Consider the following 24,158-nt stretch of genomic DNA (forward strand, 5'->3'; position numbering starts at 1 on the left):
CCCAAAATATAGGATTAGTAAAAAAAATAAAAATGCCATCAACCAAATGAAACTATGCATCAAATATAACAATATGCAACTAAATGAAAACAATTCAGGCATATGTAGAAAAGGCAATAAGTGTTTACAGGAGGAGAGACGCAAGACAATTTCTTTTAGGAGATTACAAAAATTTAGGCGCACAGTTGAAGTTTAGTGTGTTTATTTTTTTTGTTTGTTTTGTTTTGTTTTTTTAAAGAGATGGGAGCGTTAATGTGCCACAATATAACAAACAAGTAGGCATGAGAACTTGTCAATTATGACAGAATTTAGGAACATAGTGCGTGATCAATAAAAGATGGCGGTTGTGAGATCGGGAAGTTGAGAGAAGCAGATGATGTTCAGTGTTATTCGTCATCATAATGGCTTCTCTGCAGTATTTCCACACTTGTTGGGTTGACTGAGATGAAAAGCATTGTGAAAGTAACTGTTGCAGTTACTGGTGTAGTTGCATTTTGGACTTTCTGTAGTTTTTATTCCGATTGTATTATACAACTCCGAACAGGTCACTCGCACCGGAGCGAATGATTATTTAGTCACAGTCGGACAAAGTACTTCAGTCGCAAATGCGACAGAAATGGTCGCACTGTAGAGGCCTGAGTTTATCTGCAAAGTTTTTTCCCGTTTGGTGTGATGAGGTTTAATGTCCGACAACCTCTGTAGTGCCATTTAGCATTGCGCTTGCTAGTGTCATGATTTCCCCTCGCGCAAGCGCTGGAGCTCGCAGAGAAACTGCCAGCTCGAGCGCTAAAATGCTAATACCGTTTCCGGTTTTGGCACTACAAAATGCCGTCAGCTCTGCGCCGCTCTATGTGTTTGGCTGTAAGTGTAGGAAGCGCTTGATTTTAGTGGAGAAAACAGTGGAGTTTTCTATGAGCAGAGGACGAACTTTAAACGTCAATATCTCAGTCGATCATGTTCATTTAATCGTGGGCAGTCAAAATCGTAATCGCCATCGATATCCAATTAATTGTGCAGCCCTAATATTATATGTACTTGTTATAACTGGCCATAAGTGTAGATACGGGTTAGTTATAACTAATAAATTAGCAGCTGGGTATATAGTAAACAGTGGCATCCTTGTAATTGCTTGTATGTCTTTGCCTGTACCTTAGAAAACCCCCTTGCAAAGCCTGCTGTCTTTTTCCTGTAACAGCTCTGGTTATACTTTCAGCCCCAGCCTCGGACGACGAGGGGAGCACAGCGGCCACAGACGGCTCCACGCTGCGCACCTCTCCCGCCGAGCACGGGGGCAGTGTGGGCTCTGAGAGTGGAGGAAGTGCCATTGACTCAGTTGCTGGAGAACATAACGGTGAGGGAGATTTTTGGTTAGCAGAGTGTGAGGGGCTGGATATATTACAACTTTTATAACTGCTTAAGTAGTCTCTGCCTCAGTCAGTCTATAGATTGTATAGAGATTGTACACTGTAACTATTAAAGTCTTGGTGGTTACAGTCTCATTATCTCTGTGGGTGGATTTTTGCCACCGCTTTCCGTCAGCGGTTTGATAGGGGGGAAGCAAACTTCAGTCACTGGGTTGAAACATTTTTGTGCGGTTCATACCATCCCGTCTTAAGTTCATCAAGATTTTCATCTTATGCAGTTTTAGTGGCATGTAGTTGAGAGTCCTGTATTTTCTGACAAACTACTTTTCTGGAAATCTTTGTATGATGATTTAAACATCAATATTTGTTTTTCTTGGAGCACTTTGTCTGTACAATTGCCTTACTCTTCGGGTACAACAAAAATATTACAATGTTAGCAGTTTGGCATTGCAAACAAATGCAGAAAGTAGATAATTCTCTGCAACATTGAAATACTAAACTTGCCAGACTTTATAGTCATCACTAGTGTTGCTTTTGGCTTAAATGACTGAGCTGTTTGTTCTTCAGTGGTTGTAGTCTAACATGGGCTCTAATTAGGATTATGCTGTCTGAAAAATCTGTTTCTTTTTTCTTTTTTGGTAGTGTCTGGGCGCAGCAGTGCTTACGGAGACACCACAGTGGAGGGCCACCATGCAGGGCCAGGCAGTGTGAGCTCCAGCACTGGAGCCATCAGCACCACCACAGCCCAGCAGGAGGGAGACGGCTCTGAAGGAGAAGGAGAAAACGAGGGGGATCTTCACACTAGCAATAGGTCTGCCCTTTGTATTACACCAAGCAGCACTGCACTAAAATGTATTAGACCCGTTTAATATACAGAGCAGGTGGCTGTATGTTTTACATAAGTTACAGTGTCAGCTGTTAATCTACTGTATGTTGGAAATTCTGTTTGTTCTTCATTGTTTAGGCTGCACATGGTACGGTTAATGCTCTTAGAGCGGCTCCTGCAACATCTGCCTCAGCTGCACAGTGTGGGTGGAGTACGTGCCATTCCCTACATGCAGGTGATTCTCATGCTGACTGCTGACCTGGATGGAGAGGATGAGAAGGACAAGGGAGCGCTAGATGACCTGCTGACTCAGCTCATTGGCGAGCTTGGGATGCACAAAAAGGTCAGTAGAAGGTTTTTTTCTTTTACTTTTTCTTCCCCTGCTTTCATTTTTTTCCCCACACGGTGGGAAACATGGTGCCTTTATATTGACCATATTCCCCAAACGTTACCAGGTATTAACTATGAACTTTTCATGTTTCCATTCAGGATGTCTCAAAGAAGAATGAGCGCAGCCCTATAAATGAAGTGCATCTAGTCATCATGAGGCTCCTTAGTGTCTTCATGTCACGTACAAAGTCTGGCTCCAAGCCTTCCTCTGAGGTATCCTAGCAACTCGTGGTTATTTATTTATTTATTTATTTATTTATTTAAATAAACATTTAGTACATGTTTCTACAAATAACATATTTCATTCTGTTTTGTTTGTTGCCTTTATGTACTACCTTTTTAGGGTCTTGGTATAACCTGTCAAAGATTCATTTTATTCAACACTAATCAGTATTTTTGCAATAACCTATACAGTATAGATTTATATTTGCTAGGGCTGCAAATAACGATTATTTTCATAATCGATTAGTTTTCCGATTATATTTTTTCGATTAATCAGATTGGATAGGGTAAACTTTCGGTACACTTTTTTTTGTTTATTTGAAATAAAATCCACAAACTGAGTGTTGTTTCACACTAAAACTTTACACAACTGTTTGTCCAAAACAAAAAAGAACCCAATACACACACACACACACCCCCAGAATATATTTTAGAATTTAGAATTTCAGAATATTTTTAATTTATGACTGTAGTTTAATTCGGTGCTTTCTGTGCATCCATAAAAATAATGCATATATACTATAAAATAAATTTCATGTATGTATGCATAAACATTTTTCATAGTATTTATGCATTATTTTTATGGATGCACAAAAAGCACCGAATTAAACTAGTCCTAAAATTAATAATAAAAACTCACATTCACTGCAGTTTGTGGTTTCTGTTACTCGCTGCCTTTAGACATATTATTTTACTTTTGATCATAATGTTTTAATTAGACATTACAGATCTTGCTTGCACTGTATATCAGCACGTCTACACCGCACATGATCAGCAACCTGGCCCTGTTACTAACATCTCTTCCATTATAATAAACGACAGAATTTACACTGCAAGCGCGCAAATACCGCATATAATGACAATAAGCTTAAATTAAACTAAAACTAAAACCTTTTAAGCAGCTTGCACCAGTTTCCCCTGCACCTTACACACAGTGGGGCATTTTGGATATGAACATAAGTTTGTCCTCGTGGATTGACTTCCACAGTGTTTAAAATGCCCCCTGCCTTAGAGGACTTGGAGGTTACACACTTTCTTCCTCAGTCACGTGATGATTTTGCCTCCGTCTGATGGTGACTGAGGTCATGTTGGGAATAAGAGGTCACGCTGACAGAAAGGAAACTGAAGAAAGTCATTGTCTATGACTCGGGTGTCTGCTAATACTAGCGTGCGTATGATGTCATGCACCGTCGTCTAGGAAGTGGCTTATACTTCCGGTTAGTTAAAAAAAAAAAAAAACAGCTAGTGTTGTTTTTGAGATATTACCTTTCTAAAATCCACACACTAGACAGTAGTGCATAGTGTAAGTGTACAGTACTTCATTTGGGACACAATTTTAGTATTTACTCTCCGAAGCTTGTTTTCGGAACAGAAGTAACGTAAGGAGTAAATCTCCCTGTGCCGCACGCAGACCAGCCAATCGATAATGAGATTCGTTGATAACTATTTTCATAATCGATTATTATAGATTTTATCGATTAGTTGTTGCACCTCTAATATTTACACTTAATAACATAAACCTAACACCAAAATCTACTACAAACTGGATTCTTTTTTGTTTTGTTCAGAATATTTATTCCACACTATTAAGTGGCACTTCCAAAAAATAAAAAATAAATCGATGTTCACGATTGTTTTTTTGTTTTTGCTTTTTATCTTGCAGTCTTCCTCACTCATTTCTAATGCAACGGCAACTGCTTTGTTGAGTCTGGGAGCGATAGACTACTGTCTGCATGTGCTTAAGTCTTTGCTAGAGTTTTGGAAAACCCAGCAAGGAGAGGAGGAACCAGCAGCTGCTAGTCAGCTCCTCAAACCCCACACATCCTCTTCTCCGCCTGACATGAGCCCATTCTTCCTGAGGCAGTATGTCAAGGTAATACAGATTTAGTTTTTTTTTTCACGAATAATCCGATGATGGTCTGTCTGTTTTCAGCAGCTACCATATTAATTAAGCGTTCATATAAGGTGAGGTTTGTGCTAAAACATACAGTTAGAGTGGAAAACAATTAAACATGTTGTGCTGCTTCCTCAGGGTCATGCTGCTGATGTTTTTGAAGCATACTCCCAACTACTCACTGAAATGGTGCTACGGCTGCCCTACCAGATCAAGAAGATTGCTGACACAAACCCCCGCATTCCACCCCCCATCTTTGACCACTGTTGGTTTTACTTCCTATCTGAGGTAAGTCAGTCTTATCCTCCCCAGCTTATACACTAAAGTATGCAGAGACCTGACCATCACACACGTCGGACTTCCCCAACCTGGGAACTTTCCCAGTGCCCAATCTCACTAATGCTCTTTTGGTTTAATGGGCAAATCCCCACAGCCACACTCCAGATCTACTGGAAAGAAGAGTGGAGGTTATCATAAGAGCAAACAACTAAATCTGGAATGGGATATTCAACACGCACATATGGGTTTGATGGTCAGGTGTCCATATAGTGTACAATACTGGCATGCATATTCAAGTTTTGTGTGCTTAGATTTAATGGGGACCTATTTGAACTTTTATGTCCTGCCCTTCTGCAGTACCTGATGATCCAACAGACTCCATTTGTGAGGAGGCAGGTGAGGAAGTTGCTGCTGTTTATCTGCGGTTCAAAGGAGAAGTATCGCCAATTGAGAGATCTCCATACGTTAGACTCTCACGTTCGCAGCATCAAAAAGCTTCTGGAAGAGCAGGGCATCTTCCTCAGGGGAGGCATTGTCACAGCAACCTCTGGCTCTGCGCTACAGTATGACACACTCATCAATCTGGTGAGTGAGTGGGGCCCTTGGAACGCTGTGTATGACTGTGTGTCTAGTTTCTAGTGCGGCAATGCTTAGGAGTTAACACTTTTGATGGTTTGTCTGTTTGCTTTAGATGGAGCACCTGAAAGCTTGTGCTGAAATAGCAACCCAGAGAACAATCAACTGGCAAAAGTTCTGTATCAAGGATGATTGTAAGTCTTAGGGGATTTTTTCTTCATTTTTTTAAATATTGAGTAATGAAAGACTTAGGGGTATAATGTGCACAAGTAATACAACATGAATGGGCTTGCTGCTTCTATACACTACCAGTCAAAAGTTTGGCGACACTTGAAAAATCTTTAGATTTGAATGTGTATGATTAAATGTTTTAAGTCCGTATTGTAGACTAAAATATAATTGTGCCAACATATTAATTTCTTTCATTAGAAAACTAACATTTTACTTACAAAAAATATTTTATTAAATGAACGACTTGGAGTGAAATATTCCAAAAAAACAGCCAGTAAGTGTCCAGCGTAGGTGGGAACTCCTTTAATACTGTTTTAAAAGCATCTCAGGGAGATTCCTCAAGAAATTGGTTGAGAAAATGCCAAGAATACATTTCTGAAAATGTTAGGCAAAAAGGACGTCTACTTTGGACACTGGAAACTACTTCCAGAAATGCTAAATAAATGTCTCCTCACAGAAAATATCCATATTGTAAAAATGCGCCTTTTATTTATTTTCTAATTTAAAAAGAAAATAAATAAAATGTACCTTTAAGATGTGTCCTTTTGGTTGATTACAATGTTGAAGTGCTAATGCATTTGTCTTTCTTGGCAGCGGTGCTGTACTTCCTACTGCAAGTGAGTTTCCTGGTGGATGAGGGTGTCTCCCCAGTGTTGCTTCAGCTGCTCTCCTGTGCACTGTGTGGTAGTAAAGTTCTGGCTGCCTCCTCCTCTGGAGGCTCTTCAGGTGCTGGAGCCTCCCAGTCCTCCCAGAGCAAGTCCTCTAGCAAGAAGAGCAAAAAGGAGGACAAAGAGAAGGATAAAGAAGGTGATCACTAATTCACCCAAGAACAAATTTTAACTCTGTTTTGTGTAATGATGCGTTTCATTGTATTTGGGACTTGGTAAGATATAATTGTTGTGCAATGAAGTGGTAAAGTTGAGATTTATGATCAGGAACAAAATCTACCATGCAGATATAAACACGTTAAAAATGAGAAACAGTAAGCTTTATTCCCTCTACCTCAGTTTTTCAATTATTGTAGCAGAGAAGTATTTGGTTTTCATTTGTACCACAGTTCGGGTTCCTGTTCCAGTGCCCTACTATCCCTCTTGTTAACGTAGTAGAAATTTGAAAGTTGTCAAATAAAATTTCCAGTTAAAGTATACACTGTTAGTTGCATTTCTGTGGACATGCATGTTTTTCAAAGAGGAGAAAGTGGAGTATGTTTAGATCAGAAGCCTGGAGTGCCAACTAGGAAATGCCAAGTACAACATAATTCTATAAATAGGAAGCATGTCTACACATTGCGTTTCTCTTTTGTGACTACTGGATTGTTTTGCTTCAGCATTTTTTTTTCTTCTCCCTTGCATCTCATTTTGCCCTGTACAGGTGAAGGAGCGGGCAGTCAGGAGGATCAGCTGTGCAGTGCTCTGGTTAGTCAGCTCAACAAATTTGCAGACAAAGAAACTTTGATTCAGTTCCTGCGCTGCTTCTTGCTGGAGTCCAACTCTTCCTCTGTGCGCTGGCAAGCCCACTGCCTGGCTCTGCACATCTACAGGTACATAGCATATGTAACACACATACTCTCACTTCACTGTACTGCTTTGCTTGATCGTTCTCTCGTGAAATTTCATTGTAATGTTTGCTGCATTTGATACAAGTCTGTTAATTCCCAACAAATGTCTTCCTTATAGGAATTCTACCAAAGCCCACCAAGAGTTACTGCTGGACCTGACTTGGGCTATCTGGCCTGAGCTCCCTGCATATGGCCGTAAAGCTGCTCAGTTTGTGGACCTGTTGGGCTATTTCTCACTCAAAACCCCTCAAACAGAAAAGAAGGTGGATTTCACTAATAATACCAATGCAGATGTGTGTTTTCATATTGCAACATGCAAATAATGACATTATTACTGATAAATACACTTGTTTTTTTTATTTTTTTTTTGCTGCTGAAATAAATTTCTCTTAATATTTAAAAAAATTTTTGGTTCCTCATAGCTGAAGGAATACTCTCAAAAAGCTGTGGAGATTTTGAGGGCACAAAACCACATACTTACTAATCATCCCAACTCAAATATTTACAAGTAAGTAGTCAGGATAGTTTGTCCATCTGTGCATTGTAAATATCAATATCTGTCTAAGTATATACATATCACCGGTCGCTTTATTAAAAACACCTGCTCATTTATGCAGTTGTTTCATTCCTCCTGATCGCCAGAGATGGCGCTACAGTAGTGGATGATTGCAGCACCAGCCAGATAGGTAGAGAAAATAAGTCACGTGGTGACGTGAGCTGAGCGGAGATGATATAAGCCACTGCAGCTCAGCACTCCACCTCGAATGCTGGCCCCATACGTTTTTGGGAAGCATCCAGAATGCTCTCTCTCTCTCAAGAATTTCTTTCCTTAGAGAAAAGGGCAGTAGAGGTTGTTCACCCCCTGGTTCAAAGGGACTGGTTCTACTTCACATATTTTCTGTTTCCAAAATGGGATGGAGGTTTTCGTCCAATCTTCAGATTTGAGGAGACACAAGTTTATAAAGAAGCTCCCCTTCCGCATGTTCGGTTGGTGATGGAGGGAGATTGGTTCAAGAGTGTCAACCTGATGGATGCATACTTTCATGTTCCTTTTGCTGTGCATCACAGGAAGTTCTTCAAAACTACACTTCAGCTTCAGAAACCAGACTTACCAGTTCAGGGTCCTACCCTTTGGTTTTTCTCTAGTCCCCCGAGTGTTTACGAGGTGTATAAAGGCTGCCCTGTCACCCCTGTGGTCCCAGGGGTTGCGGATTCTGCCATATCTGGATGATTGGTTGCTTTGCACTCAGATGAGGGACCAGGCTGTGCACGATTGCCAGCTGCTACTAGACAGTGTTGCCAAGTTGAGTCTCTTGATGAACAGGGCGAAGAGCCCATTGTCTCCCACGCAGTCCATTACGTTAATTGGGGTGACGATCGATTCGTACTTCAGTCTGGACCCATTCAGTCATAATCATCGGCAGATCGTAGTGACTCGCTGTTGTGTACATGCCCTTTGACTGGACTGCACCGGCTTTTTTGACAGCAGGCATTCTGTTGGAGATTGTTCCCCATTGTTGGGAGGTGGTAACCGATGCATCCCTCAACGGTTGAGGAGCAGTTTGGAACCACAGGGGTGTCTGTGGTGAATGGTCAAGGGAGCTGTCTATGGATCACATAAATCTACTGGAGATGCATGCGGTTTTTCTGGTCCTGAGACACTTCCTCCTGGTGCTGACAGGCCGTCATGTGCTTGTGACAGCACTCGGACAACATTTCGATGGTTTTCAATCTGAATCACCATGAGGTCAGAGGGCTTGCTACGGCTCACTCACGATATCCTTACCTGGTCCCTCCCATGGTTTGCATCACCGAAGGTTGTTTATCTGCCGGGGATTGCCAGTCAGGCTGCAGATGCTCTGTCCAGAAATTGGCTTCATCTGGGCGAGTGGAGGCTCCACCTGGATGTAGTTCAGGACACTTTTTGTAGGAATTCAGTATTGCGGAAGTCGTAGAACGCTACTCTCTGCCCGTTGTGGTTTGACCAGATGGAAACGTCCAGTCCGCTGGGGCAGCACGCACTGTCACACGATTGGCTGGATTTCTCCCGTATGCCTTTCTTCCAATTCCTCTGCTGTGAGAGACACTTCACAGAATTGCTCAAGGCAGACACAGGGTGCTGCTTTCCTTCAGGAGAGATCTATCGTCTCAGATGGACAGACGTATTTGGCATCCTACAGTTATGGATTTGGCCTCTGGGGCCAACTCCCTCTTAGCAGACTGTGAGCCTTCAGTCGTTCACATTGTTCTCAACGCGAGGGCTGCTTCTACATGAGTGTTTGTGCCTATCGATGGGAGTCTTTTTGTACATGGTGCAAGACTCGTGGGGATGACCCTATAAGATGTGCAGTCTCTCTAGTTTTGGGATTCCTACAAGGTATTTTGGACAGTGGTAGGGCAGCCTCCACCTTAAAGGTTTATGTAGCGGCTATCTCTGTGCACCATTCGCCTGTAGACGGCTTGTCTTTGGGCTCCCATAACCTGGTTTGCAGTTTCTCGGGTGCAAGGTGCCTCAACCCGGCTCATTTTCCCCGTCATGGAGTTTACCTCCGGTTTTGGAGTCCCTTTGCCAATCTCCCGATGGACAGGGCAGGTCTTAGGTGGAAGTCATTAAAGGTGGCTTTTCTTCTGGCTGGGGCATCTACGAAAAGGGTCTGTGAGCTTCATGCTCTGTGAGTCGGTCCTTCATGAGATGGAAACCGGAGGATACCAGTGTTGTCTTCTGGCCCGATCCAGCTTTCCTTCCTAAGGTACTCCTGCACCATCTCATTAATCAGTCTATTGAGCTGTGTTCCTTCTAGCTGACGAGCCTTAAGCAGCGTTCTCTGCTCCTGTTCCCCATACGGGCCTTGAGGTGCTATGTAGGGGCTGCGGCGCAGTTAAGACCTTCGGAACAGTTGTTTGTCTGTTATCAAGGTGTTAAGAAGGGTGCCCCTCTGTCTAAACAGAGACTGTCATGGTGGGTAGTTACTTGCCATTCCACCAGGGCTTGTTTAATCTTCATGGGCTGCCTTCAAGGGTGTCTCTCTTAGTGACGTCTGTGCTGTGGCGACGTGGTCCTCTCCCTGTACCTTTGCGAGCTTCTATGTCAGCATTGCTTCATCCCACGATGTGGTCTCTGCTGTGCTTCGGTAGTAACCCCTGCTCTTTACTGGTGAGTTACTCCTTTGTGACTCTTCTGGTCTGAGTCATCCATTACTATAGCGCCATGTCTCGCGGTCATCCGGAATTCACAGAACCACGGTTACATCCGTAACCAGCGTTACCCAGTCAGCTAATCATGTGGCATCAGCACAATGCATAAAATCATGCAGATACAGGTCAAGAGCTTCAGTTAATGCTCATATCGAACATCAGAATGAAGAAAAAATGTGAGCTGTCACTTTAACCATAGCATGGTTGTTGGTGTCAGATGGGCTGGTTTGAATATTTCACATACTGCTGATCTCTTGGGATTTTCACACACAAGAAATCACTAGAGTTGTGAGAACATAGAATGGTGAGGAAAAACATTCTGTGAATGTGTCTGCAGGCTGAAACTCCTTGTTAAGAGAGCTCAGAGAAGAATGTGTTGTCATTGCGCTGCTGCCACATGATTGGCTGATTAGATAACTGCATGAATGTGCTGGTGTACTGGTGTTCCTAATAAAGTGGACGATGAAGGTACATGTGTTTTATGTGTAATTTCTCGCAATAGCCAGGAACAATGATTGATTTATTTTTTTTCTTCTTTTCTCCCCCTACTTTTTAAGTACTCTTTCTGGCCTGGTGGAATTTGATGGATTTTATCTTGAAAGTGATCCCTGCTTAGTATGCAACAATCCTGAAGTGTCCTTCTCTGTAAGTCAGGCATTGCATTGGAGTTTATGTAAACTTTTTAAATAGTACAGTCTATTAAGTCTGATGATGTATATTGCTTATTCACTACTGTCTGTGCTGGGGATTTTTTTGGACAGAACATCAAACTGTCCTCTATCAAAGTGGACACCCGTTATACAACCACACAGCAAGTGGTGAAGCTGATTGGCAGCCACACTATCAGCAAAGTCACTGTGAAGATTGGAGACCTCAAAAGAACAAAAATGGTGCGCACTATTAATCTGTACTACAACAACAGGACTGTTCAGGCCATCGTGGAGCTAAAGAATAAGTAAGCATGGCTAATTATTATTATTATTATTATTATTATTACTTTTTTTTTTTTTAACATTCTCTGTAATCAAATAATGTGATGTTTTGTTAGTATAATTTGTCACATAATGTCTTTTCTCCACTGTAGGCCTGCCCGCTGGCACAAGGCTAAGAGGGTGCAGTTGACCCCTGGACAGACAGAAGTGAAGATTGACTTGCCGCTCCCCATCGTGGCCTCCAATTTAATGATCGAGTTCTCAGACTTCTATGAGAACTACCAGGCATCTACAGAGACCCTACAGTGCCCACGCTGCAGCGCATCTGTACCTGCTAACCCAGGAGTGTGTGGCAACTGCGGAGAAAATGTCTACCAGTGTCATAAGTGCAGGTACAGAGAGATCCTACATAAGGCAGCCTTTTTAATTTAATTTAATTTAATTTATTTATTTATATGAAAACTATGTTTAACAAGGTTTTTTTTTTTCTTCTTCCTTTTATAGGTCAATTAATTATGATGAGAAGGACCCCTTCCTGTGCAATGCTTGTGGCTTCTGTAAATATGCACGCTTTGATTTCATGCTCTATGCAAAGCCCTGCTGTGCTGTGGATCCTATTGAGAACGAGGAAGACAGGAAAAAGGCATCACACTTTTCTTTGCACACATAATGCATTTCTTTCATTTTAAAATTGGGAAGAACAATAATAGCTTTTTTTTTTTTCTTCTTTGTACTATATAGGCTGTAACCAACATCAACACTCTGCTCGACAAAGCTGACCGTGTGTATCACCAACTCATGGGCCATCGGCCACAGCTAGAGAGTCTGCTGTCGAAGGTGAACGAGGCTGCACCAGAGAAACCTCAGGTCAGTCAGCATGTCATCACCAGTACTCCTCAAGAAGCTCAGTCAGTGCATTTACATGGATAACAATAATCCACTATTAACTCAATTAAGACAATACTCTGATTAAGAAACTACCATGTAAACAGCTATTTTTAATTACCTTAATCCGATTAAGGTCATACTCGAAATAAACACAAATCGAATTAAGACATGTGGAGTACTCCTGTTTTAGTCGCATTATCGAGGTGTATTACAGACATGTAAACACCTTAATCACATTATTAACGTCGTGTGAGTTTTCATAGCATTTTGCGACAGGACACGTACACACACGGCAGTGCTCAACCGTTTTATGGCAAACGAGAGCACGGCTGCGTCCCAAACCGTGTACTTGCCTACTATAGACCTGTAGCAGGTGAAATACATGCATCTCGGTTACTATACAGTAGGAAAGTATGCGGATGGGGACGCAGCCCATGGCTTCATGCAGTCGTCTATTAGTATTTATAGCATGACCAAATAATTAACCGCACTGGAAGCATTCGTAAAAATTAAAAATAAAAACACCCAAAACTATATATACGGTACCATAACGAAGACGAACTGTATGTTAATACGTGAAATTCTGGTGGGAACGTCTATAACATGTAAAATGGGTACATGGAAGGAGTATTCTAAAAGCAACTCATGTAAACACCTTAATCACATTATTATCTTTCTCAGAGTAAGGTTAATAATTATATTACTGCTGTCCATGTAAACGTAGTCAATGTAATTTGCGTGCCTTTCTATCGCACCTGGCATTTTGCCATTATATGATGTACTGTGTTATTGAAAATCTTTAAGTAATGCTGTAATGATGGGTTGTCTATCAGGATGACACGGGTGCAGGAGCAGGCCTGGGCAGCTCTACAGCTAGTGTGAACAGGTACATTCAGCAGCTGGCTCAGGAATACAGCGGGGATTGTAAAACCTCATTTGATGAGCTGTCCAAGATCATACAGGTAGGAGAAAATCTATTATTCTATGTACATGCATAACCACAATAACCTTTCTTTTGCCATTCATTTTTATTATGCTCAAGTTTATGTAATTTCATTAAACCTGATTAAATTGAGTGTGTAGACTGTTGCAAAAATTGTCCCTGGTCACTGTGGAAATGGGGAGGCTGGAGTATTTATTAAAAAAATTAAAAATAGGTGTAGCTTGAATATATGACTGGGGCAGGTGCTTGAGCAGGCGAAATGGAAATTTCCAATTTTCCTGTTCATAGAATCTAGGGGGGGAAAGTGACGTTTTATGGACCTCCCACACCCAGCATTTTTAATATTCAATACAGCAAACATTTATATACATACATTTTATTGTCTTAAAACAGGCTTTGGACAAGTGTGAGACAATGGACACAGAGAGAAAACAGTGAGAAAGGAATAGAGAAGTTGATTGTGCTGATTTTTTGTGTTATCCACCCCTTGCAGAAAGTGCTTGCGTCTCGTAAAGAGCTGCTGGAGTATGACTTACAGCAGCGAGAGGCAGTTACCAAGTCTTCACGCAGCAGCACCCAACCCACTTTTACTGCCAGTCAATACCGGGCCCTCTCTGTGCTTGGTTGTGGTCACACATCTTCCACCAAGTGCTATGGCTGTGCATCTGCAGTCACGGGTCACTGCATTACTCTCCTGCGTGCTCTGGCCACCAACACTGCTATCAGACAGATTCTGGTACTTCAGGGCCTCATTCGAGAGCTGTTTGAATACAACCTTCGCCGTGGCACCAGTGCCATGAGAGAGGAAGTTCGTCAACTCATCTGCCTCCTCACAAGGTACAGTCCTGTGCACGAATATGCCTAGTTTGTATCCTTTGGAAAACGGTTACTATTTGCTTGTTAGATGTTCAACCCTTAAGGATTTGTGTTGACGTTAATAGTTTCTACTGATCATTTAATTTAGAGATCACCCTGAGGCCACTCAGCAGATGAATGACCTCATCATTGTGAAGGTGTCAGCGGCCTTGAAGGGGCACTGGGCAAACCCAGACCTGGTATGAACCTCTTCTTTTTCATGGATTCTGAGTAGCTTTCAGTAGGATTTCTAGTTTTAGAGTGTACTGTGATTCTTCTTCATGCACAGTTTGAGCGGGGGAAGAAACTGCATACCTTACACTGAATCCCAGAATCTCACCCTATACCAATTTTCAGTTTTAAAAGTAATTATTTATTTTTTTTAATGTGACTGCATCTTATCTGTAAGCAAGTCAATTACAGTTCTGAAGACTACATATTATGCAAATCTTAACATTTGCCGGAGAAATTGTTTGTGATGGTTGTGTCAATCCCCCCTCTCGTATAGGTCAGTAGTCTGCAGTATGAAATGCTGCTCCTCACTGACTCCATAGCGAAGGAAGGAGGTTGTTGGGAGCTGAGGCTCCGCTGTGGTGAGTGCTCTCATTATTGCACTATAGTAGTGGACAGCCAGTATCCCACTACTAACATAATTTAACAGACATCTTTTTAGTTGTACACTGCTAATTGTTAACTCATTAATTGATGAATCACTAAAGCAGCCTTTTTTGCTGTCCACAGCCCTAAGTCTGTTCCTAATGGCAGTCAATATAAAGACTCCGGTAGTGGTGGAAAACATTACTCTGATGTGCCTGCGAATCTTACAGAAGCTCATAAAACCCCCTTCGCCCACTAGCAAGAAAAACAAGGTACTGTCGAATACTTTGAAAATGACTTTGATCATATTTCTATATTTATTTCTTCTCATTAATGTGATAAATCTTCTGTGATAGGATGCTGCTGTTGAATCTCTGACGACAGTCAAACCATATTGCAATGAGATACATGCCCAGGCCCAGCTCTGGCTCAAGAAGGATCCTAAAGCAGCATACGAGGCCTGGAAAAAGTGCCTTCCTGCTAGATGTGAGTGTCATTCATTTAGGCTGAAATTTATTAGGACCATGCCAAATTTTATTTATTTATTTTGTATGAGCTAGAAGACTAGAAAGCATAAAAAATAATAATGCATGTGTGCTCTTGTCCCTTTTAGGCCAAGAGACTGCCTCTAAGCCTTTAAACAAGGCGGAGATTAGGAGGCAATACCTGATGGAAAAGTATGTGTGGAAATGGAAACAGTTCATGAGGTCTAGATCAGAAGGCCTGTTTCCTCGCCTGCTTAAGCTAGGACACAATAATTGGCTGAGACAGGTAAAACTTCTCTGAAACACTTTGTCCATCATGCTGGTGCATCTTGATCTGCAATTAAGTCACCAGTGCTGAGTAAGACACACTTATGGAATCAATTATTTTCTCAGGTGCTCTTCACCCCAGCCACTCAGGCAGCGCGACAAGCTGCGTGCACCATCGTAGAGGCCCTGACAACTATTCCCAGCCGCAAACAGCAGGTCCTGGACCTTCTCACAAGGTAGAGTGGGCATTACCTATCCAGAGAGAGAGAGAGAGATTGTATTTTACAAATCTTTCTCAATTAATTTTCAGTGGATAATCTAACCTGGATACTGTAGACTTGACCTAATAGTAATTCCTGTTGTAATCATAAAGACTGTCCTTTGACCCAGGACTGTTAATCACAGTATGCTCATGCTCATTCTTTCTCTCATACTCATCCTTTCAATACACTTAATATTATTTCAATTGGTATACGGAGTGTACATAGTTTACAGAGAAATGATCCATAACCCCAGCGACACCCAGAACAAGTTGGGTTCCCTTTTTAGTCTGGGGCTTGTGCCATAACCCCATACAGGGCCTAGCCTCTGTGACTTGCTAAATAGGGATCTAAACCTGAAATCAGATTTGGCATGGGACTTATTTGCTGGATCATAGGTATGGTCTATCTTCAGGTGTGTGTGTGTATATATGTGTGTGTATATATGTGTGTGTATATATGTGTGTGTATATATATGTGTGTGTGTGTGTGTGTGTGTGTGTGTGTGTATGTATGTATGTATGTATATATATAAAAACTTGGTGGAACTTGTGTCCTTTAGTTATCTGGATGAGCTAAGTGTTGCAGGAGAATGTGCTGCTGAGTACCTGGCTCTGTACCAGAAGCTCATTAAGCCTGCTCACTGGAAGGTGTACCTGGCAGCCCGTGGTGTTCTCCCTTACATCGGCAACCTTATCAACAAGGTAACAACTGCTAAACTTTGCTTACCAGTACATCGTCTAGCCCATATTGTCAGATCTATTCATCTAACGTTTTCCCTTTTCATTTCTTCAGGAAATTGCCCATCTCCTTGCCTTAGAAGAAGCAACATTGAGCACAGACCTACAGCAAGGCTATGCGCTCAAGAGTCTCACTGGTAAGGAAGAAAAGTTTACAGAATTCTTTGGTTTTACGTATGGAGTAGGAATGTAGGAATGCTTTTACTTATGCTCAAGTAGGACCTGGACTTATCTTCTATAATTGTCTCCCTAGGCCTGTTGTCCTCCTTCGTGGAAGTGGAGTCTATTAAACGGCACTTTAAGAGCCGGCTGGTGGGCACCGTGCTGAATGGATACCTCTGCCTGAGGAAGCTAGTGGTTCAGAGAACTAAACTGATTGATGAAACTCAGGACATGCTGCTGGAAATGCTGGAGGACATGACCACAGGTACTTGTCCATAACACTTGGCTCAGTCTTTCAGGTTGCTGGATTGTAGGATGCCTGTATGCTAAAGGTTGTATTATATTTGCAGGGACAGAGTCTGAAACAAAGGCTTTCATGGCAGTGTGCATCGAGACGGCGAAACGATACAACCTTGATGATTACCGCACTCCTGTCTTCATCTTCGAGAGGCTTTGTAGCATCATTTATCCTGTGTGTGGCTTTTTTTTCTTTTTTTTATATAAAGTGTGAGACTCTTATGTGTGGACATTTCCCTTTTCATCAAAGAGCCCTGCTAATGCTGCTTTTCTCTCTTTCTCAGGAGGAGAATGAGGTGACTGAATTCTTTGTGACTCTGGAGAAGGATCCTCAGCAGGAGGACTTTCTACAGGGCCGCATGCCAGGAAACCCCTACAGTAGTAACGAGCCTGGCATCGGTCCACTCATGAGGGACATCAAGAACAAGATCTGTCAAGACTGTGATCTTGTGGCGCTATTAGAGGATGACAGTGGCATGGAGGTAGCTAATGCAGACACAAACTTGGAGAAAGGATTGTTTTTTTGCTGGTGTCTTCAATGACAATTACATGCCTTTTTTTTTTCTTTTTTTTTCATGCTTTGTCTGTTTAGCTTCTTGTAAACAACAAGATCATCAGCTTGGACCTGTCTGTGGCTGAGGTTTACAAGAAGGTCTGGTGCCCAACCAATGAGGTAAAGTCAAAGCATTTTACACGGTTTCATTTTTCATTCTTTGATAGCCTTTTTTTCCCTCCAAAACAAAAGCAAACATTGTACCTGTTTCCAAGGGTGAACCAATGAGAATAATTTACCGCATGAGAGGCCTTCTGGGCGATGCCACAGAGGAGTTTATTGAGTCTTTGGATTCTACCACAGGTATGTGAACATTAGTAACTGCCATAATTAAGACCTTCCATAAGCTTGATGTTACAAACTGATTAATTCCTCCAATTACAGATGAGGAAGAGGATGATGAGGAGGTGTATAAAATGGCTGGGGTTATGGCACAGTGTGGAGGATTAGAGTGTATGCTAAACAGACTGTCTGGAATCAAGGACTTCAAACAGGGCAGGCATCTACTCACAGTAAGTCAGAATGTATTTGTTTTTTGCCCTCTGTTTAACTTATTCCGCTTTCCAAATACTGTATGCAGCATATAATAAAATTTAATATTTGAAAGATATTGAAAACTTTTGATCTCACTGTTTTAGGTCCTGTTGAAGCTGTTTAGTTACTGTGTGAAAGTAAAAATCAACAGACAGCAGCTGGTTAAGCCAGAAATGAACACTCTTAATGTTATGCTGGGCACGCTGAACCTGGTGGGTAATGCACATTCTGCTTGCTTGAACACTTGAGACTAGTATAAATGTGTGTATGCAGGTTTTAAACTCACCATTTTGAAATTTGGGTTTGTACCTGTCAGGCACTGGTAGCTGAGCAGGAGAGTAAGGACAGTGGAGGGGCATCTATAGCAGAGCAGGTCCTCAGCATCATGGAGATCATTCTAGATGAGGCCAATGCTGAGACTCTGTCTGAGGACAAAGTGAGCCATATTTTATCTGTCCCATACACACAAGATTTAAGTCAGTGGTCATTCCCAATCTGTTGCTATGTAGAGTTGTTTCAAGTATGTAATCTAACTGCGCTCTTATTTGTGCCATAGAGTAACCTGCTTTTGACTGGTGATAAGGACCAGCTGGTGATGCTGCTGGACCAGATCAACACTACTTTTGTACGCTCCAACCCCAGTGTTCTACAGGGTCTCCTCCGCATCATTCCCTACCTCTCCTTTGGAGAACTGGAGAAAATGCACATCTTGGTGGAACGCTTCAAGCCTTGCTGCAGTTTTGACAAGTACAGCAATCATTTGTGTTTATTAATATTTTACTTGTGATGTACTAAAGCACGTTCAATTTGTGGGGCTAAAAAAATAGTTTGGACATACCATCAATACTTCTTCCCTGTTTGTTTGTTTTTTAGGTATGATGAGGAGCACAATGCAGACGATAAGGTCTTTCTAGACTGTTTCTGTAAAATTGCAGCAGGGATTAAAAACAACAGCAATGGCCATCAGCTGAAAGACCTAATCCTCCAGAAGGGCATCACCCAATGTGCTTTGGACTACATGAAGAAACATATCCCCAGTGCCAAAAAGTATGGCCATTTTTACCTCACTTCTCAGGGCTGTTTATTAACTTTCTGCACTGGTGCTAGAAGAGTTGCAAGTTTACCAGTAGAGACTTTGTAGAAGTGGGAGAAAATGTCCAAAATCATTTCAGTAAAAGGTGTTAGTGGTAGGATGCGTCATTTTAACTATAAAATTAATAGCGGAAACAGGATGTGGAAGTTCAGCGACCATGAGCACTTGACGGCGGACTCAAGTTAGGGACTTGGACTTGATTTAGCTTGAGTCACAGTGTCCCACTCACAACTGTGAATGATGCCTAACCCACCTGGATTAAAATGTTTAACTAGGAGCATCAACCCTTGCGCATTAAAGAGTGTGTGTGGGGGCGGGGTTTGCATGTCCTCTCCGTGCTTCAGGTGGTTTCCTCCGGGTACTCCAGTTTCCTCCTCTAGTCCAAAGACGTGCATTGTAGGCCGATTAGCATCTCTATATTGTCCATAGTGTGTGACTTTGCTCATAGTCCCCTGAGATAGATTATTCATGCTTTTTGTTTTACATTTGGAAAAAAATAACCAAAATGGCCAGTTTCTAAAACTATATCCAAAATGTGAGTACACAGAAAGCAGTTCTTCTGATCCTCATGATATCATGAAAACAAGTATTAAGTCACCAGTATAATCACAGCTACTCAAATGTTGGTTAGTGTTGTACATTTGCATAGACTTGCACTCAGCCATGACACTATTGGAAGTTAAAACTTCCAAAAGCTCAAAAAACTGTCACTGTAGAGATTATTAAAAACAATTAAAAATTGTTAACTTGGAGCCTGATTAAAAACACAAAGCAGCTTCTCTGTTATGCAAATGTTTGAGTATGTTGCAGTAAGACTTGATTGAGATTACCAATAAATCCTTGTTCATTTAAACATTAGAAATCCATATCATTTGTTTCGTATGGGTATTAAAATTGAAGGGAAACGGTATCCAAAATACACGTTGTCGTTAGGCAGACTGTATTGTCATCTTGGTTAAGATCAGCCCTGATATGACATGTTTATGTGCAATAACATGCCTACATCCAACTTTCCCAGATGAATACTTGATACTTGACTTGGACTTGTGACGTGACTGTGTAGTTTTAGCACAGTAGAAATTTTGCACAAATATTTTTATGCTCTATAGCCCTGCTTCTACTGCCTGTAGTTCTTAATTTCTTTTATATAGCTCTTGCTAACCTACTGTATGTATTACAGTTTGGATGCAGATGTTTGGAAGAAGTTCCTTGCTCGACCAGCCCTTCCCTTTATCCTCAGACTGTTGCGTGGTCTGGCCACCCAGCATCCCCCTACACAGGTATAGTGATTTTAATTTTTTTCTTCTTCTTCTTTCCCTCTTACTCAAGTATAGTTCTGCTGTTGTTCTTATTTCACTTTTAGTAAGATGGTGTGGAATCTCACCATATGTTTTCTCTTGTGCTCTTTAGATGCTGATTGGAACAGACTCGATAAGTAATTTGCACAAGCTGGAGCAAGTGTCAAGTGATGAGGGAATAGGCACTCTGGCTGAGAACCTTCTGGAAGCTTTGAGGGAGCATGCCGAAGTGAACCTGAAAATTGACGCAGCCCGAAGGGAGACTCGAGCGGAGAAGAAACGGATGGCTATGGCGATGAGGCAGAAAGCTCTGGGCACATTAGGAATGACTGTGAGTCTCGAAGCATGGGCCCACCCATGCTTAGTACTGTTGCAGCTATAAAAAAAAAAAAAAAATACATTTTAAAAATGGAGACAGGAAACAATTTTGGTTATAAGGAAAGGTTTCAAGTTAAAGCAGACGTTGTTTAATTTATAATTCTGAAATGAAATGCACTTTTTTGGACATGCACTCTGCATCCGTACATGTACCCTCGTCTCTGAGTTATGGATGTTTTGTTTTAGACCAACGAGAAGGGGCAGGTTGTGACGAAGACGTCCTTATTGAAGCAGATGGAGGAGCTTATAGAGGAGCCAGGTCTAACCTGCTGTATCTGCCGAGAAGGTTACAAGTTTCAGGTACCCATGCTGAACTCTCATTTGTGGTTATACACTACCGGTCAAAAGTTTAGAAACACACTCTTTTTTTTTTTTTTTTTTTTCCTTTTTCCTTTTTTTTTTTCTCTCCACATTTTAGAACATTAATAAACTCATCAAAACTCTGGAGTAATACAAATAGAACTATGGGAATTATGTTGTGATAAAAAAATACAAAATAAATCAAAGAAATTTAATATTTTGGCATCTTCAAAGTAGACCCCCTTTTTACCTAGAATTTCAAGAAATGTATTCTTGGCATTTTCTTAACCAATTTCTTGAGGAATCTCCCTGAGATGCTTTTTAAACAGTATTAAAGGAGTTCCCACCTTTGATGCACACTTATATTGGCTGCTTTTCAGAATATTTCACTCCAAGTCATCCATTTAAAATAAAATATTTTTTGTAAATAAAATGTTAGTTTTTTTAACGAAAGAAATGAATATGTATACAATTATTAAATTAATAAATGTATACAATTATATTTTTGTCTGCAACACTGATTTCAAACATTTAATCATACACCTTCAGATCAAAAGGATTTTAAGATCATGAGAAACATTTCTCCAAACTTTTGACCAGTAGTGTAATTGTATGTTTATGGATCACGAAACATCACTCTGTCTCGCCTGTGTAAAGTAACCAGTGTTTTTCTACACAGCCTACGAAGGTCCTGGGTATCTACACATTTACGAAGCGTGTGGCTCTAGAGGAGTTTGAGAACAAACCCCGCAAGCAGCAGGGCTATAGCACTGTCTCGCACTTTAACATAGTCCACTATGACTGCCACCTTGCTGCTGTCCGGTATACACACAAACTTATTTGTCTCTCTTATCGTCTTATTTAAGACTTTGGCCTGACCCTTCTCTCTAATCTTTGCATCAGGCTTGCTCGAGGGCGTGAGGAGTGGGAAAGTGCCGCTCTACAGAACGCCAACACCAAGTGCAATGGACTCTTGCCTGTGTGGGGGCCACACGTACCTGAATCAGCATTTGCCACTTGTCTGGCAAGGTACATCACTTTTTTTTTCTTTTTTTTTGGCATCGGAATCTATTGCTCTGATTTTTCTGAATTACATATCGAGTTGTTGTGTTTATTATTATATTGGCTTGCAGGCACAACACATATCTGCAGGAATGCACGGGGCAAAGAGAGCCCACGTACCAGCTCAATATCCACGACACCAAGCTGCTGTTCTTGCGCTTTGCAATGGAGCAGTCTTTCAGCGTGGACACAGGGGGAGGAGGCCGCGAGAGCAACATTCACCTCATTCCCTACATCATCCATACTGTCCTCTACGTCCTCAACACGTATGCATTTGGGATCGGGATGCACAGAACCATTTTAAGCTGACATCAAGCACCGTTTTTGCTGTAGTGTGGAAATTCCACTCTTTGTTTTTCAGTACGAGGGCCACATCACGAGAGGAGAAGAACTTGCAGAGCTTCTTAGAGCAGCCGAGTGATAAGTGGGTGGAGAGCTCCTATGAAGTGGACGGGCCACACTACTTCACTGTGCTGGCCATGCACATCCTTCCTCCTGAGCGCTGGAGAACCACACGTGTCGATTTCTTACGCCGGCTGCTCGTCACTGCACACGCACGAAAAGTCTCACCAGGGGGCGCCAACAAGTAAGAAAAGGATATATATGACCTGGCTTTATTTAGGCTTTATTTAGGGACTTTATTTAATTTTTTTAGCATTTCTTATGTTGCTGCTGTTTTGTCATACCACAGATTTGCATTTAATATAAGCAGTTATCCTTCCGTGTATCGAAATTGAAGATCTAATTAAATTTAACAGTATATTTAAACTTTTGAACCCACTATGTTTGTTGGCGTGGACAGTGTATTGACTTTGCCTAAATTACAACATCAGGCCTCTAGTTTCACAATGACTGATTGCATTAGCATTTTTTTTTTTAAAGAATTCTGCAAGAGTTGTAAGGTGAGCCATACATTGTTTGACATACTGACGTAATTGATCTAATTACCCTCTTGTTTTTATTCACAGACTCTCTGACAAAACAGTGAAGGAATATGCAGTGTATCGCTCCCCACTTCTCTTCTGGGGCCTGGTGGACCTCATCTATGACATGTTCAGGGTACGAATACCTAAGCATTATTTGTACATCAGTCTGTATTATCCTATGGATGGAAAAGGCAACATGGAGGTTTTTTTTTCCTTTCTTCAATACATTCATAGAAAATTTACTCTAAATGTATTCTAAATTAATATTTCTCTATGAATATAACAGAAAGTGCCCACCAGTAACACAGAGGGAGGCTGGTCCTTCTCACTAGCAGAGTATGTGCGGCACAATGACATGCCAATCTACGAGGCTTCAGAAAGGGTGCTGCGAGCTTTCCAGGATGAGCTCATGCCTGCTGATTCTTTCGCAGAATTCCTGGATGTTGTAGGTAAGGGGGAAGACATTACACACACATTCACTCCTATAGGCTGGTTGATTGCTTCAGTTACAAGGTTGGTTTAAATGGGTTATTTGGTTGAGTATTTCTAGGTTGCACAGTAATAATTTTGTACAATTTGGAAATTGATTATTACAATATTGCAGTTATTATTAAAACAGTTAGTCAGGATCAAAAAGTTCATTGCACTTTTAAGATGTCAGAAGAGAGCACTTTTTTCCAAGTTGTAAATTTTAAGAATAATAAATCTGAATAAAAGGCTGCTTCTCAGTGAAATTGTTCAGTTTAACACCCAATTTATGTGACTAAGACAGTACGCAACCAAGCAGACACTTTAATGCATCAGATGTAATGAAAAATGTCACGATGGGTTCGCTAATAATGACTCGTTTTAACTGAGCTCAATAATGTCAATTATGCTTAAGTGACACAGAAAGATAAAAATCGTGATTTAAAATGTAATTTGTTGGACATCATGTCATGACACACAAGCTTAAATTACAATAATTCCTTTTTTCCATGAATTTGTTTTTTAAATATTCTGTTATGAACATTTGATTTATTTTACCTTGAAATAAACTCCGAGTTCATGTTG

At 41.2% G+C, this 24,158-nt stretch overlaps 1 protein-coding gene across 7 annotated transcripts in view; it reads left to right on the forward strand.

Annotated features, from left to right (window-relative positions):
* ubr4 (ubiquitin protein ligase E3 component n-recognin 4) overlaps positions 1 to 24,158 on the forward strand; it is a 57,924-nt gene that overhangs the window by 32,223 nt on the left and 1,543 nt on the right. For 6 of the 7 annotated variants that reach the window (XM_053643949.1, XM_053643952.1, XM_053643954.1 and 3 more), the window contains 46 exons: positions 1,214 to 1,351; positions 2,007 to 2,175; positions 2,329 to 2,533; positions 2,680 to 2,793; positions 4,466 to 4,675; positions 4,835 to 4,984; positions 5,333 to 5,560; positions 5,667 to 5,745; positions 6,377 to 6,589; positions 7,154 to 7,322; positions 7,459 to 7,603; positions 7,763 to 7,848; positions 11,093 to 11,180; positions 11,297 to 11,490; positions 11,620 to 11,859; positions 11,972 to 12,110; positions 12,209 to 12,334; positions 13,189 to 13,317; positions 13,792 to 14,135; positions 14,263 to 14,353; positions 14,662 to 14,746; positions 14,895 to 15,022; positions 15,107 to 15,236; positions 15,364 to 15,521; positions 15,629 to 15,738; positions 16,325 to 16,466; positions 16,558 to 16,639; positions 16,756 to 16,929; positions 17,015 to 17,136; positions 17,246 to 17,443; positions 17,554 to 17,634; positions 17,730 to 17,817; positions 17,899 to 18,026; positions 18,153 to 18,260; positions 18,365 to 18,484; positions 18,605 to 18,795; positions 18,922 to 19,095; positions 20,322 to 20,421; positions 20,552 to 20,770; positions 21,004 to 21,117; positions 21,797 to 21,939; positions 22,021 to 22,146; positions 22,251 to 22,445; positions 22,541 to 22,765; positions 23,148 to 23,238; positions 23,392 to 23,554. In XM_053643949.1, the coding sequence (XP_053499924.1) occupies positions 1,214 to 1,351; positions 2,007 to 2,175; positions 2,329 to 2,533; positions 2,680 to 2,793; positions 4,466 to 4,675; positions 4,835 to 4,984; positions 5,333 to 5,560; positions 5,667 to 5,745; positions 6,377 to 6,589; positions 7,154 to 7,322; positions 7,459 to 7,603; positions 7,763 to 7,848; positions 11,093 to 11,180; positions 11,297 to 11,490; positions 11,620 to 11,859; positions 11,972 to 12,110; positions 12,209 to 12,334; positions 13,189 to 13,317; positions 13,792 to 14,135; positions 14,263 to 14,353; positions 14,662 to 14,746; positions 14,895 to 15,022; positions 15,107 to 15,236; positions 15,364 to 15,521; positions 15,629 to 15,738; positions 16,325 to 16,466; positions 16,558 to 16,639; positions 16,756 to 16,929; positions 17,015 to 17,136; positions 17,246 to 17,443; positions 17,554 to 17,634; positions 17,730 to 17,817; positions 17,899 to 18,026; positions 18,153 to 18,260; positions 18,365 to 18,484; positions 18,605 to 18,795; positions 18,922 to 19,095; positions 20,322 to 20,421; positions 20,552 to 20,770; positions 21,004 to 21,117; positions 21,797 to 21,939; positions 22,021 to 22,146; positions 22,251 to 22,445; positions 22,541 to 22,765; positions 23,148 to 23,238; positions 23,392 to 23,554 (6,852 nt within the window). The remainder of the gene's footprint in view (positions 1 to 1,213; positions 1,352 to 2,006; positions 2,176 to 2,328; positions 2,534 to 2,679; positions 2,794 to 4,465; positions 4,676 to 4,834; positions 4,985 to 5,332; positions 5,561 to 5,666; positions 5,746 to 6,376; positions 6,590 to 7,153; positions 7,323 to 7,458; positions 7,604 to 7,762; positions 7,849 to 11,092; positions 11,181 to 11,296; positions 11,491 to 11,619; positions 11,860 to 11,971; positions 12,111 to 12,208; positions 12,335 to 13,188; positions 13,318 to 13,791; positions 14,136 to 14,262; positions 14,354 to 14,661; positions 14,747 to 14,894; positions 15,023 to 15,106; positions 15,237 to 15,363; positions 15,522 to 15,628; positions 15,739 to 16,324; positions 16,467 to 16,557; positions 16,640 to 16,755; positions 16,930 to 17,014; positions 17,137 to 17,245; positions 17,444 to 17,553; positions 17,635 to 17,729; positions 17,818 to 17,898; positions 18,027 to 18,152; positions 18,261 to 18,364; positions 18,485 to 18,604; positions 18,796 to 18,921; positions 19,096 to 20,321; positions 20,422 to 20,551; positions 20,771 to 21,003; positions 21,118 to 21,796; positions 21,940 to 22,020; positions 22,147 to 22,250; positions 22,446 to 22,540; positions 22,766 to 23,147; positions 23,239 to 23,391; positions 23,555 to 24,158) is intronic. The other variant, XM_053643951.1, reaches the window with a different exon arrangement.

Source organism: Ictalurus furcatus, chromosome 15 (assembly GCF_023375685.1).
Source record: "Ictalurus furcatus strain D&B chromosome 15, Billie_1.0, whole genome shotgun sequence".
Classification (NCBI taxonomy): domain Eukaryota; kingdom Metazoa; phylum Chordata; class Actinopteri; order Siluriformes; family Ictaluridae; genus Ictalurus; species Ictalurus furcatus.